The sequence below is a fragment of the Marmota flaviventris genome, chromosome 11 (genome assembly GCF_047511675.1).
Source record: "Marmota flaviventris isolate mMarFla1 chromosome 11, mMarFla1.hap1, whole genome shotgun sequence".
In the NCBI taxonomy this organism is placed as follows: domain Eukaryota; kingdom Metazoa; phylum Chordata; class Mammalia; order Rodentia; family Sciuridae; genus Marmota; species Marmota flaviventris.
In genome coordinates this window covers 62,728,576-62,746,598 of record NC_092508.1, presented here as the reverse complement: position 1 = coordinate 62,746,598, position 18,023 = coordinate 62,728,576, and the positions used below count along the sequence as shown (strand labels likewise).

General features: G+C 38.8%; 1 protein-coding gene across 2 annotated transcripts in view; it reads left to right on the top strand.

Annotated features, from left to right (window-relative positions):
• Positions 1–11,935, top strand: part of Nostrin (nitric oxide synthase trafficking) — a 58,699-nt gene extending 46,764 nt beyond the window's left edge. For both annotated transcript variants that reach the window (XM_027946101.3, XM_027946103.3), the window contains 6 exons: positions 3,442–3,550; positions 4,455–4,543; positions 7,080–7,205; positions 8,147–8,258; positions 9,386–9,475; positions 11,722–11,935. In XM_027946101.3, coding sequence (XP_027801902.1) covers positions 3,442–3,550; positions 4,455–4,543; positions 7,080–7,205; positions 8,147–8,258; positions 9,386–9,475; positions 11,722–11,858 — 663 coding nt within the window. In that variant the 3' untranslated portion in view covers positions 11,859–11,935. The remainder of the gene's footprint in view (positions 1–3,441; positions 3,551–4,454; positions 4,544–7,079; positions 7,206–8,146; positions 8,259–9,385; positions 9,476–11,721) is intronic.
• Positions 11,936–18,023: the final 6,088 nt, after the last annotated feature.

Sequence of the window (18,023 nt, the reverse complement as noted above, 5' to 3'; positions counted from 1 at the left end):
CTGTTGCAGAATACAACAGACTGAGTAATTTATAAAGAATAGAAGTTTACTGGGCTTGTGGTTTTGGAGCTGTGAAGTGTCAGATAACAAGGTTACATGTGGGAAGGGTCTTCTTGCTGCATCATAATGTGGCAAAAGGTGTCACATGGGTAAAAGAGCAAGAGAGGGCCAAACTTTCTTTAATAAAAAAAACTACTCCCATAATAAGGGAGTCCCCTGATGGCCTGATCACATCTTAAGGACCCACCTCTCAACACTCAACACTGTTGCACTGGGTGTTAAACTTCCAACACTTGAACTTTGGAGGACATTGAAATCATAGTAGTCTTCTAGAAAAAGCAATACCAGGCAGATGTGTTTCATGATCTAGGAATATCATATTGTGCCTGTCCTGGTTATCTTCACAAATCACTATGAGCACATTAGTTTATATGGGTCAGGAACCCATGCTCAGCTTAGCTGGGTCCCCAGAGTCCCTCATGAGGCAGCAGTGGAGGTGCCAACCAGGACTACAGACATCTCAAGGCTCCACTGAGAGAGGACCCATCTTCAACTTTACTCAAGTGGCTGTTGGCAGCCTCTGGTCCTCGCTGGCTGGTAGTAGGAGGTACCATTTCCTTTCCATGTGGGTTTCTCCACATCTCACTGCATGGCAACCTAATTCTCCCTGAATGAGTGACCAAGAGAGACATAGCCAGAGTGCCCCCAAAGGAATCAGGGTGTGCCGTGAGCTGAGTTCAGAAGTGGGGGGTATTGGAATTCAGAAAGCTCGGTCTCCATTCAAGGGGAGGAGATGACACAAAAGCACAAATCCTAGAAGGTGGGGATTACTATCAACATTGCTTATGGTCCTTTCCTTTGAAAAACTTGGACTAAATTCTGAGAGTATTTGGGTGATTCCTCTATGGAATGACCTTTCTTGCTGGAAACTGATCATTGTCTCTAGTCAGAGCCCAGGCATCTTGTCTCTGCTCTTTTGGTTAATTCTTTGTCCTCTTGGGTCATGCCTCAAAGATTTGGGCCTCTGCTTGCCTCTTGTTAGTCTTAATTGTGATGTTCTAGGAGCTTTTCTTTTTTTTTTTTGAGAGGAAAAGTTTTTTTTCTTCTTTCCTTTCTATTTTTTTCTTTCCAGCCCGGTTTAGAATTCTATCCCTCTCTAATCTATAGACAGCCCACTGGTCATATCCTCCTCTTAGATTAAATGCATAGCTGAAGCCAACAATCCAGACCCCTGCTCAGGGATCAAGAGATGAGGAGAGAAGGGAAAGGCAGAGGTGGAGTGAGCAGTGGATGCTGACAGGTCTCCTTCCCCATTCTCCAAACAGCAACAAGGAGCCAGTTATTTCCTTGAGCGAGTCTTTTTTTGTACCTTGGCAAAAGTGAACTATGTTAGCAATAGCAATGTCTGTTTGAAGCAGGCACAAAGGTAAAGGAGGGAGTTGGAAAGGGAGTTTGATTGCAAGAGGAAGATTAACTAGCCTGTCAATAGAATAAGGGCCATTCTTCTTGGAATTAACCTAGGGTTCTATTGAAAGGCAAGGCTATAGACATGATGATTTATCTTTAATTCATGTTCACGGAATTTTTAAATTTGTTGTCTATGAAGCTTTGATGCACCAAAACTCACAACCACATATCTCAGCTGAAAAGAAAAGACTGTCTCAAAATGAGTGAATAGAATTTTCTTGATATCCTAACATCAAAGCACCCCAATGTCTATACTCATTGGCACCCAGTGTAGACTGACTTTTATTTAGTGCTCCAAAGTTTACATGGACCACAGCAAGGCAGGAGAACAATCTGACTTCAAAAATGTGAAAATATTTATAAGCCTACTGTAATGTCATGTTCAACGATTGTATCTGTGGTTTTATATGCCTCCTCCAGTATTGATCATCTTTCTAACAAATCTTTGACAAAAAAGGACACATTTAAGGAAGTTAAACAATATCAATATGCACGCCCCCCCCCCTTTTAAAGTTAATCTGGAAGAAATTCAGCCCTGAAAATACATGCTTAAATAATAGATGTTCCCAGACCAAAGGAAGTCTTGGCCTGGCACAGGAGCTAGATTATGATTGGCATTCTTCCAGCAAGGAGGGACTGTGGGTTGGAGTTAGGTGTCCTATCAGCTTAGCCACAGCTCATCTGAGAGTGTGGCCTCAGCCAGGTCTCAGCTCTTGGCAGATGTGTAAAGGTGAGGTAGAGAACCTGGGGTCACAGTAGTTCAGTAGTTGTGTTTTAGGAATGAATACTTCTGTTTCAGCTTGGACCTCCTTTCCTCTGTGTCATAGTCAAAGTGCGGAGGACAAAACCAACCTCATATAGTAGTTGTAAGCATTGTGTGCAGCACAGAATATAGAGAAACTTTTATAATGCATAATATGTAAATAAAGTATTTCAGTCATGTTATTACATTGTTACAAAGGCTACTCCTTTTGCCCCCCATCCTCAAGCTCCTTTCTACACTATGAGTCACCCGAAGCTCATCTCTCCACCAGTACTCAGGATCCTAGTTCTCCTCCTTCCTTATCAGAGAAGCCTGCCTCCTCCCCTCCTCTTTCTCCACAGGTTTCTGTCCACTCACACTGAGTCACCTCCCCACCCCACCATCCTAATTTTTTTTTTCTTATTTAAGGCTTGAGATAATCCAGTGAAAGCTCAGAAATCATCAGTAGTCCCTCATAACCTATGGGATAAAAATCTCTGCTTCTGCCCTAAAATCTGGCCTAGCTTGCACTTTTTCTTCCCCTAGCTTTTTGCTCAAGCAACTGTTCTACTTGTTCCTAAAGCATTCCGCACAGAGTCCCCACTTTTTCCTTTGCATGTCCCTGGAGTGCCCTTTATCCTCCTTTCACTTTACTGAAAAGTCCTAGTCAGTCAGGTCTTCCAGCCCCCTGGAAGCTTTTGACTGTCTCCCCTCTTGCTGCCTGCACCATTCATGGTGACACATTGCTAATTCTCGTAATGTCATGCTTCAAGGCCTAATTAGATGATAAACCCATTGGGGGCCAGAGCATGGAATTTCACAAGCGTAGAACTCAGTTCACATCCTAGCCTGAAGCCATCCTAGCCTGAGGATTAAACATGATATTTGAACCACCAAAGGACTCTAACTTGAACAATAAATATCCAACAAATAGATTTATTGATCAAGAAAGTCAAATAAGTCTCCTCCTCCAAGAATAACTTGTTCTGCTACAGAAAAAGCTCAGCTGTGTACTTACAAGCTGTAAATACAAGATGTTTTCTTCTTAATCAGGTCTAGAACAGGTAGAACAATGTGTGCAAACTAAAGATTATCCTGATTTTCTTTTTCCCTTTTTTCTTCTGCAAAGTTAAAATTAAATGGAGCCAGTGAAAGTTTCATTAAAAACTAGGAGTAGGAACTCTTACCTTTTTCCCCTTAGGTTGTTGAACATCTTTTTTCTTTCCCTGAAGGAAGAAGATCCTAACAATGCAATGGATAAAGAGAGACGAAAGTCTTTAATAAAACCGAAATTGTTGAGACTGCAAAAAGACATTGAAAAAGCCTCCAGAGACAGGGAAGGTGTGTGATTATCTCTTCAAATGGTCCAGTAAGGAAAAATATCATACCCAGAGTTTTTATTTCAAGTTAGGATTAATCTGCTTTTGCTGACTGGGCCAGGGGTCATCTCATTTGAAGAACCACACATCAAACCTAAGTCGTATGAATAAAGAAAAAGTTTAAAAAAGAAAAGAGAAAGCAAAATGTGTAAAATAACATTCTGGCCTATTTAGGAGAGCTATATAAGTACTATACTATCACTTCTAGAAATACAGCATTTTACTGTGTTTTGGAAATTGGCTGGAATGAGAGACAATTTGTGTGATTTAAAAAATATGTTAAACCTGCCATGCAGAATTTTTGCTCTGTTTCTTTCTTTTTACAACTTTCGAAATAAGGTGAAAAATCATTCAAATTCAACCTTGTCCTTAGCAATTAGGAATGTTAGAAAGAGAAGCAGTTCTAATGAAATGCAGATGGTGAAAACAGCTGCATACTTGCAATTCTAATATGTCCAGCTTGTTTTACACCGATCTCAATAACTCATTGCAATGTAATGCAGATAGGAAATCCAAGACAGAAAATGTTTAGTGATGTAAACAGAATACTGTGGAAGAGCCTAACATTATGTAAATGTTAGAAATTACTGGAATGGGCCTACGAAAAGGAATTCAAAATCTCATCTTGTAAACTAACAATCAAGATATTTAAAGCACCCGTAATTATCAAATTTCATTAAATGAAGGTAAATGAACAATTCATTTATCATTCACTAATAACAACTATAACAGGAACTGCCCCAGCCAGTGAGGAAATACTATTTCTAGGTTCAGAACCCCTTTGAGGGGGACGGGCTCCCAGCTGTGTCCCACCAAACAGGATGAATGGTGACCCAAAGTGACCAAGAACATTGTTTCATTCTCAGGCCTGGAGCGAATGCTTACTGTGTACTCCAGCAGCTCCTCCTTCTCCAATGCAAAGAACCAGAAAGACACAGCTGCGTTAATGGATGAGGTAAATATTTGCACAGTGATGAAGGGGTTATTTTTAAAATACTTGTTTTCCAGCCCATGTTTGCCTTTCCTTTCTTGGGACAGAACAGCTTATTGGGCCAGTCCCTTTATAGGTAGTGGAAGGGATCTGGAAAAATCCACCTACTTAAAAATGTTTGCTTTGGTATCTTCTAAAAGAAAGACACTGGTAAAAAAAAAAAAAAAAATAGTATCTTAAATAGAATTCTCCAAAATAGATCCATTATCTAATAAAATGATGTGCACTTTAACCCAGTTAAGAAAAGTCTCCTAAAATACAGGGTTTACATTCACGAAGGCCTTGTGTTTGGATTTAGCTCTGCAGCTTACAGAAAACTGGGACAACTGTGGTTTTTCCATCTGTGAAATAAAGACATTGGAACTTACCTCAAAGAGTTTGTGAGGATGGAATATTATTTAGTAAGTACTAGCATAGTGCTCAGCGGAGCTCAAAATTTAGTGCAGATGGTCCCCAGATTTGACTTAGTGATTTTTTTACTTTATAGTGGTAGGTAAGTGTGTCCACACACCCATTCTGTGGCTCACTTTCAACACAGTATTGCATAAATTACATGAGATACTCATCATTTTATTATAACACAGTCTTTGTGTTCAATGATTTTGCCCAGCTGTAGGCTGATGTAAGAGTTCTGAGTATATTTAAGATAGGCTAGGATAAGCGAGGATGTTCGGGAGGTTAAGTGTATAAAATGCATTTTGGAGGTTTGGATACTGGGGATTGAACTCAGGGGCACTCGACCACTGAGCCACATCCCCAGCCCTATTTGTATTTTATTATTTTATTTAGAGACCGGGTCTCACTGAGTTGCTAGCACCTCACTTTTGCCGAGGCTGGTTTTGAACTCGAAATTCTCCTGCCTCAACGTCCTGAGATGCTAGGACTACAGGTGTGTGCCACCAAAATGCATTTTTGACTCAAAGTATTTTCGTCTCACACTAGTTTCTTGGGACATAGCCTCATCATAAGTGAGGAGCATCTGTAATTTTTATAAGATGCTGCTTTCCATTCATCCATCAACTGGCATCAGGCCCCCAGAGAATAACAAGAGAAAAGGAAGGTGTGGTCAGACGGAAAAAAGAGGGCAGTCTGGGTGAGGGGCAAAGCCTCTGAGGAAACAAGGAGCAACTTTAGAGGCGAGGTTCTTTGGGGGCTAGGCTGGCGGTAGGAGATGGTGGAGCAGAGCTGCAGGATGGTCCCACTGACCTTTTGGCAGAGAGCTTGGACTCCAGCAGCACCACAGATATTCATAGGAAGGGTGAACATTTTGACCACTTTGGAGGAACCCACATTAATAGGGCATCTTGAAAAAGACCTCAACATTTTATATAGGAATAAAGTTGAACAGATACAGATTACCTAGGTGTGAAAGATGTGTGTTTTTGCTGTGATTCAAGTGATCAGAAGTGGACTTGGGTTAATTGAGAATTCAGGAACAGTAAAAAATTTTAGCAAGTTTTGAAAGATACTAGAATCTGGGCCAGCTTTCTTTATCTAACTCTCTTATGAAGGGAAGCATATAATAATTTTGCCCGAACTGGCAATTTCAGGTGCTTTGGAGAAAGTGGACAGAAGCAGCCAATTATAGCTGTTCTGGGATTTAGTGCAGATTTCTTTTAGTGGGGAGGCTGTTGCAGGGACATTTCTTATGAAAAGAAAGGCCTGTGTCTGTTCTCTGGAGCACAGAGATCTGACACACTACTGCAATGGCACTTGGCATTAAAACAGACTCTCAGACATTTTCTGTGACCGTACAAAATGTGTAGTTAACTTAGTGCAAATAATATTTACCAAATCAAAGCCATAAAAACATTTTATGATACCATGGAATTATAAGATTCTTTCATTGTTCTTGCATAGAATTTTATCTTTGTTACTACTAGCAAAGAGCACATATGTCCCAAACTTTTTTGCAAAATTTTAAGATAAATTTATTTTTATTTCTCCTGAGTACAATAAGCTAAATACAGTTGAATACGTTCCTTGTAGGTTAAGAGACTATGAAGAATGAAAAATATTTTGTATTTCTTCTCTGCCTTCTTCAATCAACACTTATAATTTCCTTTCTTGTTTCTCAGCATAAAATTGCAAAAAGCCAGTCATTGCTGCAAAGTACTGAGTAATGTAACTAACAAGGTTTCCCTATCCTATTTGCAGTAGTACAGACTGGGATACTCCTATTTTCTCTAGACTGCTATAAAAGTTTTATTTATTTTTTCTTTCAGTTTCTCTCCCTCCCTCACTCTGTCTTTCTCCCCCTCTCTGTGTGAGCTCAGCATCAAACCCAGTGCCTCACCCATGCTAGGCAAGTGCTTTACCACCAGGATTTACCCCAGGCCTCAGTTACTTTTCTCTACAGCATTTTTGGTGCACATCAGTACGTGAGCTGAATGTATGCTAGACCTTGTTATTTTAAAAACTATCCTGCTGTCCCTTCAACCATCCAGTTGTGCCTTATTTTCTAGAAATTTACTCACCTGGCTAAATGATGTATTCACAGAACAATTTGAAACTAGACCTTCTGCAAGCCAACTCCTATAAACTGTCATCAGTATTAGCAGAACTTGAGCAAAGACCTAAACCCAGCCATCCCTGTAGTACCTCCATCTTCAAGTGGAAAGAAAAGGTAAAACTAAAGAGATCGATTATAATTTTTTGATTGGGCTCTCTATGTGGTGGGCTTAAATTAGCATCAAAGCGAAAAAGTTGTGATGAATTACATGTGCCATATGTCCCAAACTTTTTTGCAAAATTTTAAGATAAATTTATTTTTATTTCTCCTGAGTACAATAAGCTAAATACAATTGAATACATTCCTTGTAGGTTAAGTTACTATGAAGAATGAAAAATATTTTGTATTTCTTCTCCCTCCTCATACCTTTACTTTAGCCTTGAAATGTGTTTTTATAGTAAAATTTCTATTAAATTGAAATTTTAGTATTCATATAGACTTAAATTGTGAGGGTTTTTTTACATGCATTTTTCTCATTTTAACATAGCTTGTGATGGGTGCTTAGTGCATAGCTTCATATACTATATGATGCGGATAATGTATAAGTTGAATTTAAAAAACTCACACCCATGTACTTTTCCACAGTTGCACTTCTCAGGAATTGGTAATGAACTCATCGATGTACATGGGTAGCTATTGCTTGTAGCTGTTTTCTGTTAGAAAAGGGAGGTGTGATAAAGGGATGGTATTCTTTCTAAGAGAGTCTAGTGCTATAAAATGTTCTCAGTCATTCAGACAGAGTTGCAATAATTTCACTTCATTAAAATCCATTGAAGTTGAATTTGTAGAAGTAATGCTACAAATGCTATTATATGGTCTAGATAAACAGGTCAAAATTGGAAATTCAGACTATAAAATACAGTAATTGTCTAATTCTGAAAATACTAAGCCTTCTGAAACAAGAAAACTTAAACATAGTAGAGCTTAGGAATGTATTGAATAATTTATATATACATTCCTCACCCCAATTTAGAAAACAAATTCCTGAGTCATTTTCATGAGTACATTTGATAATAGAGTTGTTTAAAATGACTTTTTTTGAACTATTTGAACAGGAGCATACTCATACTTATGTGAAAATATCTCGACCTTTTTTGGCAAAAAGATTAGAGAATGTCGTGAGCAGGACTTCTGGTGAACAGCGTAATTCAGGCCTCTCATCTTCAGGTAATCTAAAGCCCACAGAAATCTTGGACCTATTTACCTCTTGGTAAAGCACATTGCTGCATTTAAATATTATTTTCAGAACCATATTGATCTATATTTGCTCAAAGAAATCTATTTTTCAATTAATTCATTAGAATCTGCAGCTTATGAACAGATTTAACAAAAGAGGTGGGGGGAGTCAAGAAGAGTGGGGGCTGGGGCAAGCATTTATACCATGAGGAGTCACTGCAGATACCAAGTCTGCAGTCTGCTATCCACACAGTCAAATCATCCTACCCATTTTGAGGAGCTTGGTAACTCTGTCTCCATAGCATCTTCTAAACTTCCATAGAAATCCTGTCTTCTCTGCAAGAAACAGTGATCTAGGAGGTTTGCAGGGACACTCATACACTTGGAACACATGATTTATGCACCCCTTTATTCAGTCATCTGACTTGGCCACTGTCCAGCCACACCCCACTGCTCTTCACCTTTTGACAGGCACTCACTCACGGAGGTCTTTACTCCTCATTGTTCAACTATCTACTATAATCTCAACTGCCTGGTTTCTTGATTACAAATAGACAGAGAAAATGTTTCAGTAAAACCCAGGGCATTATGGTCTACACAATATATTAAAGTCTCCATTACATTGTTTGAGGAACAGTTCCATTATCACCAAGGGATGATGATAAGAATCATATGCTCCAAATAGCCAGTCTTGCGTGACTGGCAGAACTGATGTGCATTCCCAAACATGCATTCAACTTCCACACAGATTATCTAATGATGTTAACTAAACTCGTATGAAAAACAAGTAATTTAAAATTGTCATCCTTACTCTTATGATGACAATAGCTTTTTTCCTCTAAACTATTTCCCATATTAGAATATGTTTTTTGTTTATATAGTATACATATTCTATATACAAAGTAGGAGGCTTCTTTATATATACACTGAATATATACTTATAATATATTCATAGATACTTATTGAATCAAGGGATGACTATTTGGTAGAATTATAAACTTTTGAGAAAATTTCATTATATATAAACTCTGCATCACACTGTTAAATAACCAGAGCTTCTGATCATTCATTTTGCCTACTAACACAGCATGGTAATTACAACTTAATCCAATTTTTAGCCTCTGGCGTGGCCCGGCTCAGCAACAGTCTTTGCAAGGCCTTGTATTCTTTTCAAGCCAGGCAAGATGATGAATTGAATTTGGAAAAAGGTAAGAATCATTTTCAGATATTTTAATTGCCTTCCCATGCTGAAATCCTTGACATGCATGAAGTCCTGTCTTAGCACAGCAGTCTTAACCACCAATGTCAAGACAGTTGAGGTTTATAATCACCCTTCTGAGAAGATAAAGAAAGGCACCTGAAAAACTGAAGCTCAAATAATGATGATGGCTAAGATTTATTTTCTTCTTACAATCCAGACCTTGTTGAAAGCATATTGTTCAATTTAACATTCATAAAAATTCTTAAAGGCAGGGATTGTATTTATTTCTATTTTATAGCTGATAAGACTGAGGCATAAAAAGGGTAAGTACTTTGGCTAAAGTTACAGGCAGTGGCAGCACAAGATTTGAGCTGACAAATTCAGTTGTGCCCTTAATCATAGTGCTACATGGGGGCAGAACAAGGGTAATGAGAGCCATTAGAGATGCAGCGCCACCTCTTTGTGCTTCCAACATGAGACCCACTGGTGACATCTGCTCATGAGCTAGTAGAATAGCATATTTTAAAGTCTAGGTTTAGAGCCCCAGTTTAATTTTATCCCATTTATTTCACAGGAAAATATTTCTGCCAATCTTATCAGACCCTCTTTTTTGTGTTATGATTTTCATAACAAGGAATGTTATGGATGATGTAAACCTCAACATTGTTAAACAAGAACAAGTCTCCAGCCTCAACTTTCCTTAGGTGTCCACGTATGGGTATTAAAGCTAAGGTGGAGATCTGGAAATGGAAGAATTCATGAGAAAAAGCTGTGTGATGGGAGAAGGCTTTATTACTCATGGTGTGGCTATGGCTTGATAGAAAATTGAGATGGATTTTGCAGCTAAACAACAGGGACACTATACATTTGCTATTATTTCCTTTTCAGTGTGTGTCAGAGTTCTTCAATTATTTTTCTTCTTTAAGAACAAGAACACATTTCCCTGGAATTCAGGGATCCTGAGTTTCACAGTAACTTCAGTTATTTCAGTTCTTAGTTATTTGCAAAGTCCACCTTTGCTCCATATTCTAAGTAGTTTCTTTCAATGAAACATGACAGTGGAGGCCTAGGGAAGCTGGCAATACAATTTCAAATTATTTGTTTGAATTCCTGTTAATAGATTTGTCAAACAATCTGCTGACCTGGGAGAACTCCTTAGAGGGCGAACTTAAGTTGGAAATGACCTCCTAGAAGAATAAAGAGTGATTCATGACTTTAAAAAGATAAAAGGGGTTTAACAGTCTTCTTCACCTTCCAATGAAAATTGCTGGGGAAAAGAGTGAAAAAAAATTGAAATGTGACTTCAGAAGGATGCTATAGAAGGACATCTTGGATGCTGAAAAAAACTCTTATTTTCATATCCAGGGAATGATCAGAGAGAAAGGACTCTCCCACAAGACAAAGGATAGCCAAAGGATATGGGGCACCAGGTTATACTTTAAGGTTATTAATATCTCAATGATGGTTTTAAAAGAAACCCTAGAGAACTGGGTGAGAGCTAGGAATTCCATTTATTTGAATCAATGCTTTAAAAAAGCATTGTCTTCAAATTGATGTTTTATTGATATTATCTAAATTGATAATGGGAAGTCATTTCTTTTGAATTTTGGACTGTGAAGCTAGGTGGAGTAGAGAGGAACTGTTTTGATCCTAAGCTGTCTTGATCGTCAGCTGAGACGTGTTTGTAGAAGTTAACATACCAAGCCACCATGGCCATCAACACATGAAACACATAAAGAACAACACTGAAAAAGAGTTTGCTGACAACCCTCTGTTATAGACAAAGTGAACCAGGCAGCCCGAAATCCAACTTGATACTCCTTTTTAAGGGGGGTGGGTACTAGAGATTGAACCCAGGGATGCTCTACCACTGAGTTATATCCCCAGCCCTTTTATTTTGAGACAGGGTCTCAATAAGTTGCCCAGGTTGGCCTGAAACTTGAAATCCTCCTGCCTCAGCTTCCCAAGTAGATGGGATGACAGGGGCATCATGCCCCAAAACTCTAATTTTGCTTTTAAGCAAACCATTTCATGGCATAACTCAGTTATTAATTATTTCAGTCTTTTGAGTATTCTTCGGGATTATGCCAGCTTCATACAAAGTTTTCTTCATCAGCTGTATCAAATGCAGAAAATGATGCTCCCAGTTAAACCTTTGTATGTAGGATTTCCTTAAAACTCCTACCAGTCAGGCTCTGGTATATGCTCAAGTTGCAGAGACCCATTTGTCTAACTAAAGGTGTATTTTCACAGGAGACATTGTGACTTTACATGAGAAGAAAGAAGAAGGATGGTGGTTTGGATCTTTAAATGGAAAAAAAGGCCATTTTCCTGCGGCTTATGTGGAAGAGCTACCTTCAAAGCCTGGGAACACAGCTACACAGGCATAAAACAAACACCTTAGCACATTGACTTACTTTGTAAACTCTGCAGTGTGGTGCACATAAAAATAAAGTGCTGTAATCTCTGTGAGGTTTTCTTCTTAAATGGGTGGTAGAGTCCTATCTGTAGGTCACTTCACTTTGCACTCACAGTTGTTTGCTAGAAACAGAATCAGATAAACGATGGATGGTGAAGGAGGCAAGAAAGAGACTCCATGGTTACTAGAGTTTATGAATTCAAAGAGACTCTAGAGAACTCCTGGCATAACGGGTGGTGGGGAGGTATTAGTTCAGGGTGGAGCCATGTGCCTGAAATCAGTTACCTGGTAGAATAGCAATTAAGATTTAGATGTCCTTTTCCTCTGGACTTGGATAGCAACAGGACACAACAAACCTACCAGGGGTAAAGAAAGGCCTGGGAAATAAGGAAAAACACAGATTAAGTCCAAGAAGAATAGTGATTGATAGGCAAGTAAGATACCAGCAAGATAGATCCAGTTTGGGGGACAGAATAGAGGATTAGGAACCCAGGTCAAAAGCCCATGGGATCAGAAGAGGGGTGGTCGTCCAGATCCGAGGCAGAATGGAGCTTCAACCTCAGACAATTTCCTGTACAGGGGCTTCCTATTCAGTCCCTGCCCACACCAGCTGCTCATAGAGTTAGGGCAAATGCCAGCCAGACACGACCGGAGACCTGAGGACAAGAGCAAGGTGGATAGAAAAGGGTAAGGAGGCACAAGTATCTGAAATCCCATGCCTCCTTGCCTATTTGGAAACTAATTGGAAATAAGGAATTTTGTACTTCCCAAATAGGTCATTGTGGAAGCAGGTCCCTTGTGAAACAAACTTGAAATGCTACTGAGTCTCCAGTTTGAAAGGAAAATCTTGGAAACCAACACTTTCCATTAAAATGGAATAATATTTGTGCTACTTCCTCAAACACCCTGTAATGAAAGACTTGAGGATGAGAGAGGCTAGGCCCCCAAACTTATTCTGAAGGAAACAGTTTAGAATGGGGATGTTAAAGCAGCATCTTTCAGAAAACAGATTAAATCTGCCTGAGATCACACACTCCTTTGAATGGAAGGTGATGGTGTTGATGGAAATACCTGGACATGTTTACTTTTGTGCCACATAGAGTCTGTCCTTTAGGACTTCACTATAGGCATTAAATGAGCAATTAAAATCCAACTTGTTACTCTCCTCACCCCCCTTTTAACTTTTCTTTTTTAATTAGGTATATATGACAATAGAATGCATTTTGATTCATTGTACACAATTATAGCACAACTTTACATTTCTATGGCTGTACACGAGATGTAGTGTCGCATCATATGTGCAATCATACATGTACCTAGGGTAATGATGTCCATCTCATTCCACCATCTTTCCTACCCTCAGGCCCCCTCCCAACCCCTCCCTCTCCTTTGCCCCATCAAAGTTCTTCCATTTTTCCCATGCTCCCCACCCCATTATGGATCAGCATCCAATTATCAGAGAGAACATTTAACCTTTGTTTTTTCTGGGGATTAACTTACTTCACTTAGCATGATATTCTCCAACTCCATCCATTTACCTGAAAATGTGGTAATTTTATTCTCTTTTAATGCTGGGTAATATTCCAGTGTGTGTGTGTGTGTGCGCGCGCGTATATCACAATTTCTTTATCCATTCATCTATTGGAGAGTATCTAGGTTGCTTCCACAGTTTAGCTATTGTGAATTGAGCTGCTATAAACATTGTTGTTCTTGTGTCACTTTAGTATGCTGATTTTAAGTCCTTTGGGTATAGACCAAGGAGTGGGATAGCTGGGATGAATGGTGGTTCCATTCCAAGTTTTCTAAGGAATCTCCATACAGGTTTCCAGAACCACTGCACTAGTTTGCAGTCCCACTAGCAATAAATGAGTGTGCCTTTCCCCCTATATCCTTATACTTTTAAGAAGGAATTTCTAAAACCAAGTTTTATATATATATATGTGTGTGTGTGTGTGTGTGTGTGTGTGTGTATATATATATATATATATATATATATATATATATATATATATTCTGGGTCATTACACTCTTATATAGTATATAACTAACACAATAGATATTTATAGATATTAGATCTCAAGGAACTCAAGTAAAATTTGTTATGAGACTTAACTTACAGTCAAGAACAGATCTGAAGTTTTAATGTCATTTAATGTGTATTAATGAAGGCTTTCTGCATGAAGAAAGTTGGCTGAATAATAGTGAACATTTGACTATGAAAAGAGATTTAGAATTTATATTTCCTTTTCATCTTACTTCCATTAAGCCCTGATGGATAAAACAGTGTGTAGCAATTGACTGCAGACTATACCAGACTATTCTGTAAAGAGAAAGTGATGTTAATGGTGGTTGGACCCTGAAGCCCTTTGGAAGTAATTTTCAAAAAGAGACATTTCTTTTTCTTCGCAAATCAGTTGTACTTCATGAAAACATAAATGTTTTTCTTGTTTTCGAATGTTGCTGCAAATTCTTTTACATTTGTGACATATACTTTGTAAGCCTCAAAGAAATACTATCGGGGCTGGGGTTGTAGCTCAGTGGTAGAGTGTGCTTAAGCAGGCACAAAGCCCTAGAATTGGTCCCCAGCTCCCAAACAACAAAACAGAGGTGAGGGGGAGAGACATTACAGTCTTAAACTAGATAAAATACAAATATATTTGGGTATAACACACTTGTAGAATACCTTTTTATTAAGGCAAGAATTTTCTGTTTGAACAGATGGGATGTCACACCTTAGATTTAGGATAAAATTGAGTGCATATTCAGTGAGAATTAATGATGTGCCCAAGTCTTCCATATAGAATAATTTTAATATTAATGCTTTTAAACTATTAATTAGGATTTAATAATTATACTCCATTAAGCAGTTTCATGTCAGAAAGTTTTTAGCACCATTAACAATCTGAATTATAGACCGTGGAAGCCAGAACCAAATTTTCACTGAACACAGAAAAGATGTTATTCTACTTTATCTCCTTGCTAATTTAGTAAAAGCTAATACATCCATCATTCTATCAACCAGAAAGATCTACTAATTTCATTTTTAAAAAATTTTCAATTACTCAAAATAATGAATATTCATGATTAAAAGGCATTTTAATCATGTAAAGTGCCTTATGATCCATCAAAAGGCAATATAATAGTCTTGGGTAAAGTAAATTTTATTGTACAATATTATAAGCAGATTAGCAATTTAAAGTATAGTTTATTTGCTCTCTCCTCCAAAATGAAAGCCCTTCCCCCAGTGCCAGCAACCTTGAGGGATAATCAGCCTGACTGGGAGCAAGGTAAGCACATTAGGATCAAGCCCATACATCCTATTGTCCTTTGCAGTATCATGTAGGAAGAAAGTATAACCCAGCCAGGGAAGATGAGCTTGGAGGTGTAGGGATGAGAAGGTGGGGTTGGATTTGCAGCAGTGTGGGGACATAGCGTGGAACAGGTATCTTTTGCAAAGAGAATGCACAGGTCAATAGCTGTCCATCCTCCAGTCCCACAAAAACCTGGGTTGATGACTAGTTGACGTCCCTTGAGACTTCTCAATGAGTCACAGAGGTCCTAAGGGTCAGGTACTGCCAGACATGGTGGTGCATGCTTGTAACCCCAGCAACTTGGGAGGCTGAGACAGGAGGATCACGTTTGAGGCCAGCCTTGGCAACTTAGTGAGACTCTGTCTCAAAATACAAAATAAAAAAATAAAAAGGGCTGGGGATATAGCTCAGTGGTAGGGTGGCCCTGGTTTCAAAACCCAATTCTGCCAGAAAAATAAAAACAAAAATTAGAGGGCAGCTACCCTAATAACTTATAACTCGTTTCTGAGATCTGCAGCTACTGTTATTTTATTGAGGCTATTTCCTAAGGATCTAGAAAAAAATATTCCCCTGCTTTCAAAAAAGTTTGCTCTTAAAAAAAACATTATACTTCTATAGAAGCATGAAAAATAAATTATGTAAGTTCAAATTTGTTTAGAATCTCTTATGGAGGGTTGTCAGCTGTGGAGTGTTGTGATCATTCCTTGGTCCTTAGAGACAATAAGGCAAGGCAGAGATATCATTTAGATCAAGGTTATTGCTAGGTAAGAAAAAGGCAAAAGAAAGTGAGATACACATCTGAGAGATGGGCAGGCAGATCAGTTAAGACACCAAAATGCACTAAAACAATAGGCCTTTTGTTTGGGTGGGGGATGGGAGCTTGCAGTGGTATAAAACCTTGGAGTGGCAGGTAGCCATGCCCTTTGGGGCCTGATGCCTTGTGTAGTTGCTGTCTGTTTGAAGGTCATATACCTGTACTTTTTGAAAACTGAGGACCTACGTCTGTGTATTTGCGTCATTAAGTGCTTTCTGGCCTAGTGATGCAAGCAGAATATCATATAGGAGTCAGCTGACCCTCAGGGCAATTTGACCCTCATCCTCCTTCTGGAATGTGGAGTAAGAATGGTATCTCTGGGTCAATGACTAGTCAGTGGCCCTTTTACAGTTGTTCCCCTGTCCTGTCTCCCCCTTCTCCCAGCTCATATACCTATGCTAACTTATTTCCTTAACAAATCTTAACTGTTAAGAACTTTGTGATGGCTGGGGCTGTAGCTCAGTGATACTCAGTGTAGTTGCCTGGCATGGGTGAGGCACTTTGGGGGTTCATTCCTCAGCACCACATAAAAACAAATGAATAAAGTAAAGGTTCAATTAAAATGAAAAAAGAAAAAAAGAACATTGTCTTTGCGTAAGGCAGTATAGTGCAGTCTAGGTAAAGCTCATGGACTCAGGTGCCAAACTCTTGAGTTTAAATCTCAAGTCAAACATTCATCAGCTGTGTGACTTGAAGTTTCTTAAACACAGTTCTTTGGACTCCTTATTTGCAGAACAAGGTTACTGATAGTATATACCTCACAGGTTGAGAGAATGCAAATGAGCAGATATGTGTAAAGGACTTGGAAAAGGGTTGGGCTGGGTTCATAGAAGGAGTAGACTTTCCTGTTGAGAAAAACAAGTCAAAAGAAATTGCCATGGCCCAAGGTGCTTTGCTTGGCATGACAATGTACTTTTCTTTATATAGTTTTGGGTCCCAGCAGCACATATTGTTCCACACAGTCATTTTGTGACTTTCCTGCTATAGGTTTTTATTCCCAGATTGTGCAACAACTGCACCCCACTCCCCATTTAGAAGCAATGGATGACTATTCCTTGAAGAAAAGTGGCTCTAATAGGGGAGAGATCCATTTCTTACCCTTGCAGGGGAGTAGGAAGTTCTTCAAAGAAGCTGTATCTATATTAAAGGTCTGCAGATTGCTTGACCTTGGCTGACTAGAACATCATGACTTGGAAAGATTCAATGTTGTAGGTTAATCACCAAAACTATCATCTTGAGAACTTTAATAGCCTTATACCTGAACTTTTGTATCTGATCCAACATTCTTGTGACTATTAGATAAACTTCTTGGAACGTACATTCAATTCTCATTTCTCAAATGTACAGATGCAAGAGATTCTAGAGAATTTCTTCTTGCTAAGCAAACTGTATCAATGCCTAGTGTCTTCTTAATGTGGTTCAAAACATTAGATCACCACGTTTGTGGTATGGAACATGTCTTTCCATTAGTTTCAATAAATAAAGATCTTCCCCCAAGTTTTAAGTATAATTGAGGATATACTTCAAGCAGAGAAATTCAGTAACCATGACTTCATTATTGTGGTCATCTGATATATTTGGATGCCACACATCTGTTTTCTTTCCCATTGCAGAACTACATCCCCACCCTTAACCCATTTTCCAAGGTTAAACTGCCTCCACACCTGGACTTTTGAAGGGATCTAGTATAGTTCTGAAACAGTGCGGGAAAATAAATTCTTCCTATTCTAAGTTGTTATTGTCAGGTACTTTGGTCACAGTGACACAAAGCAGAATAGCACACTAGGGTAATTTATTAGACTTTGACCTCTACAGAAATAATACAAACCAGCAGTTCCTAAAAGCTGGAATGTCTACTAGTATGAGGCACTTAACACATTTCTACCAGTTCACTGCATTCTTCTCAAAGAAATTCTACTGTTTATCTGAGCAAAGCCCTGAGCCACATCCAAGGCAGGAGTGGAGATACTCCTTTCCTACTCCTATTACTAACTGGCTCAATTCTGACTAT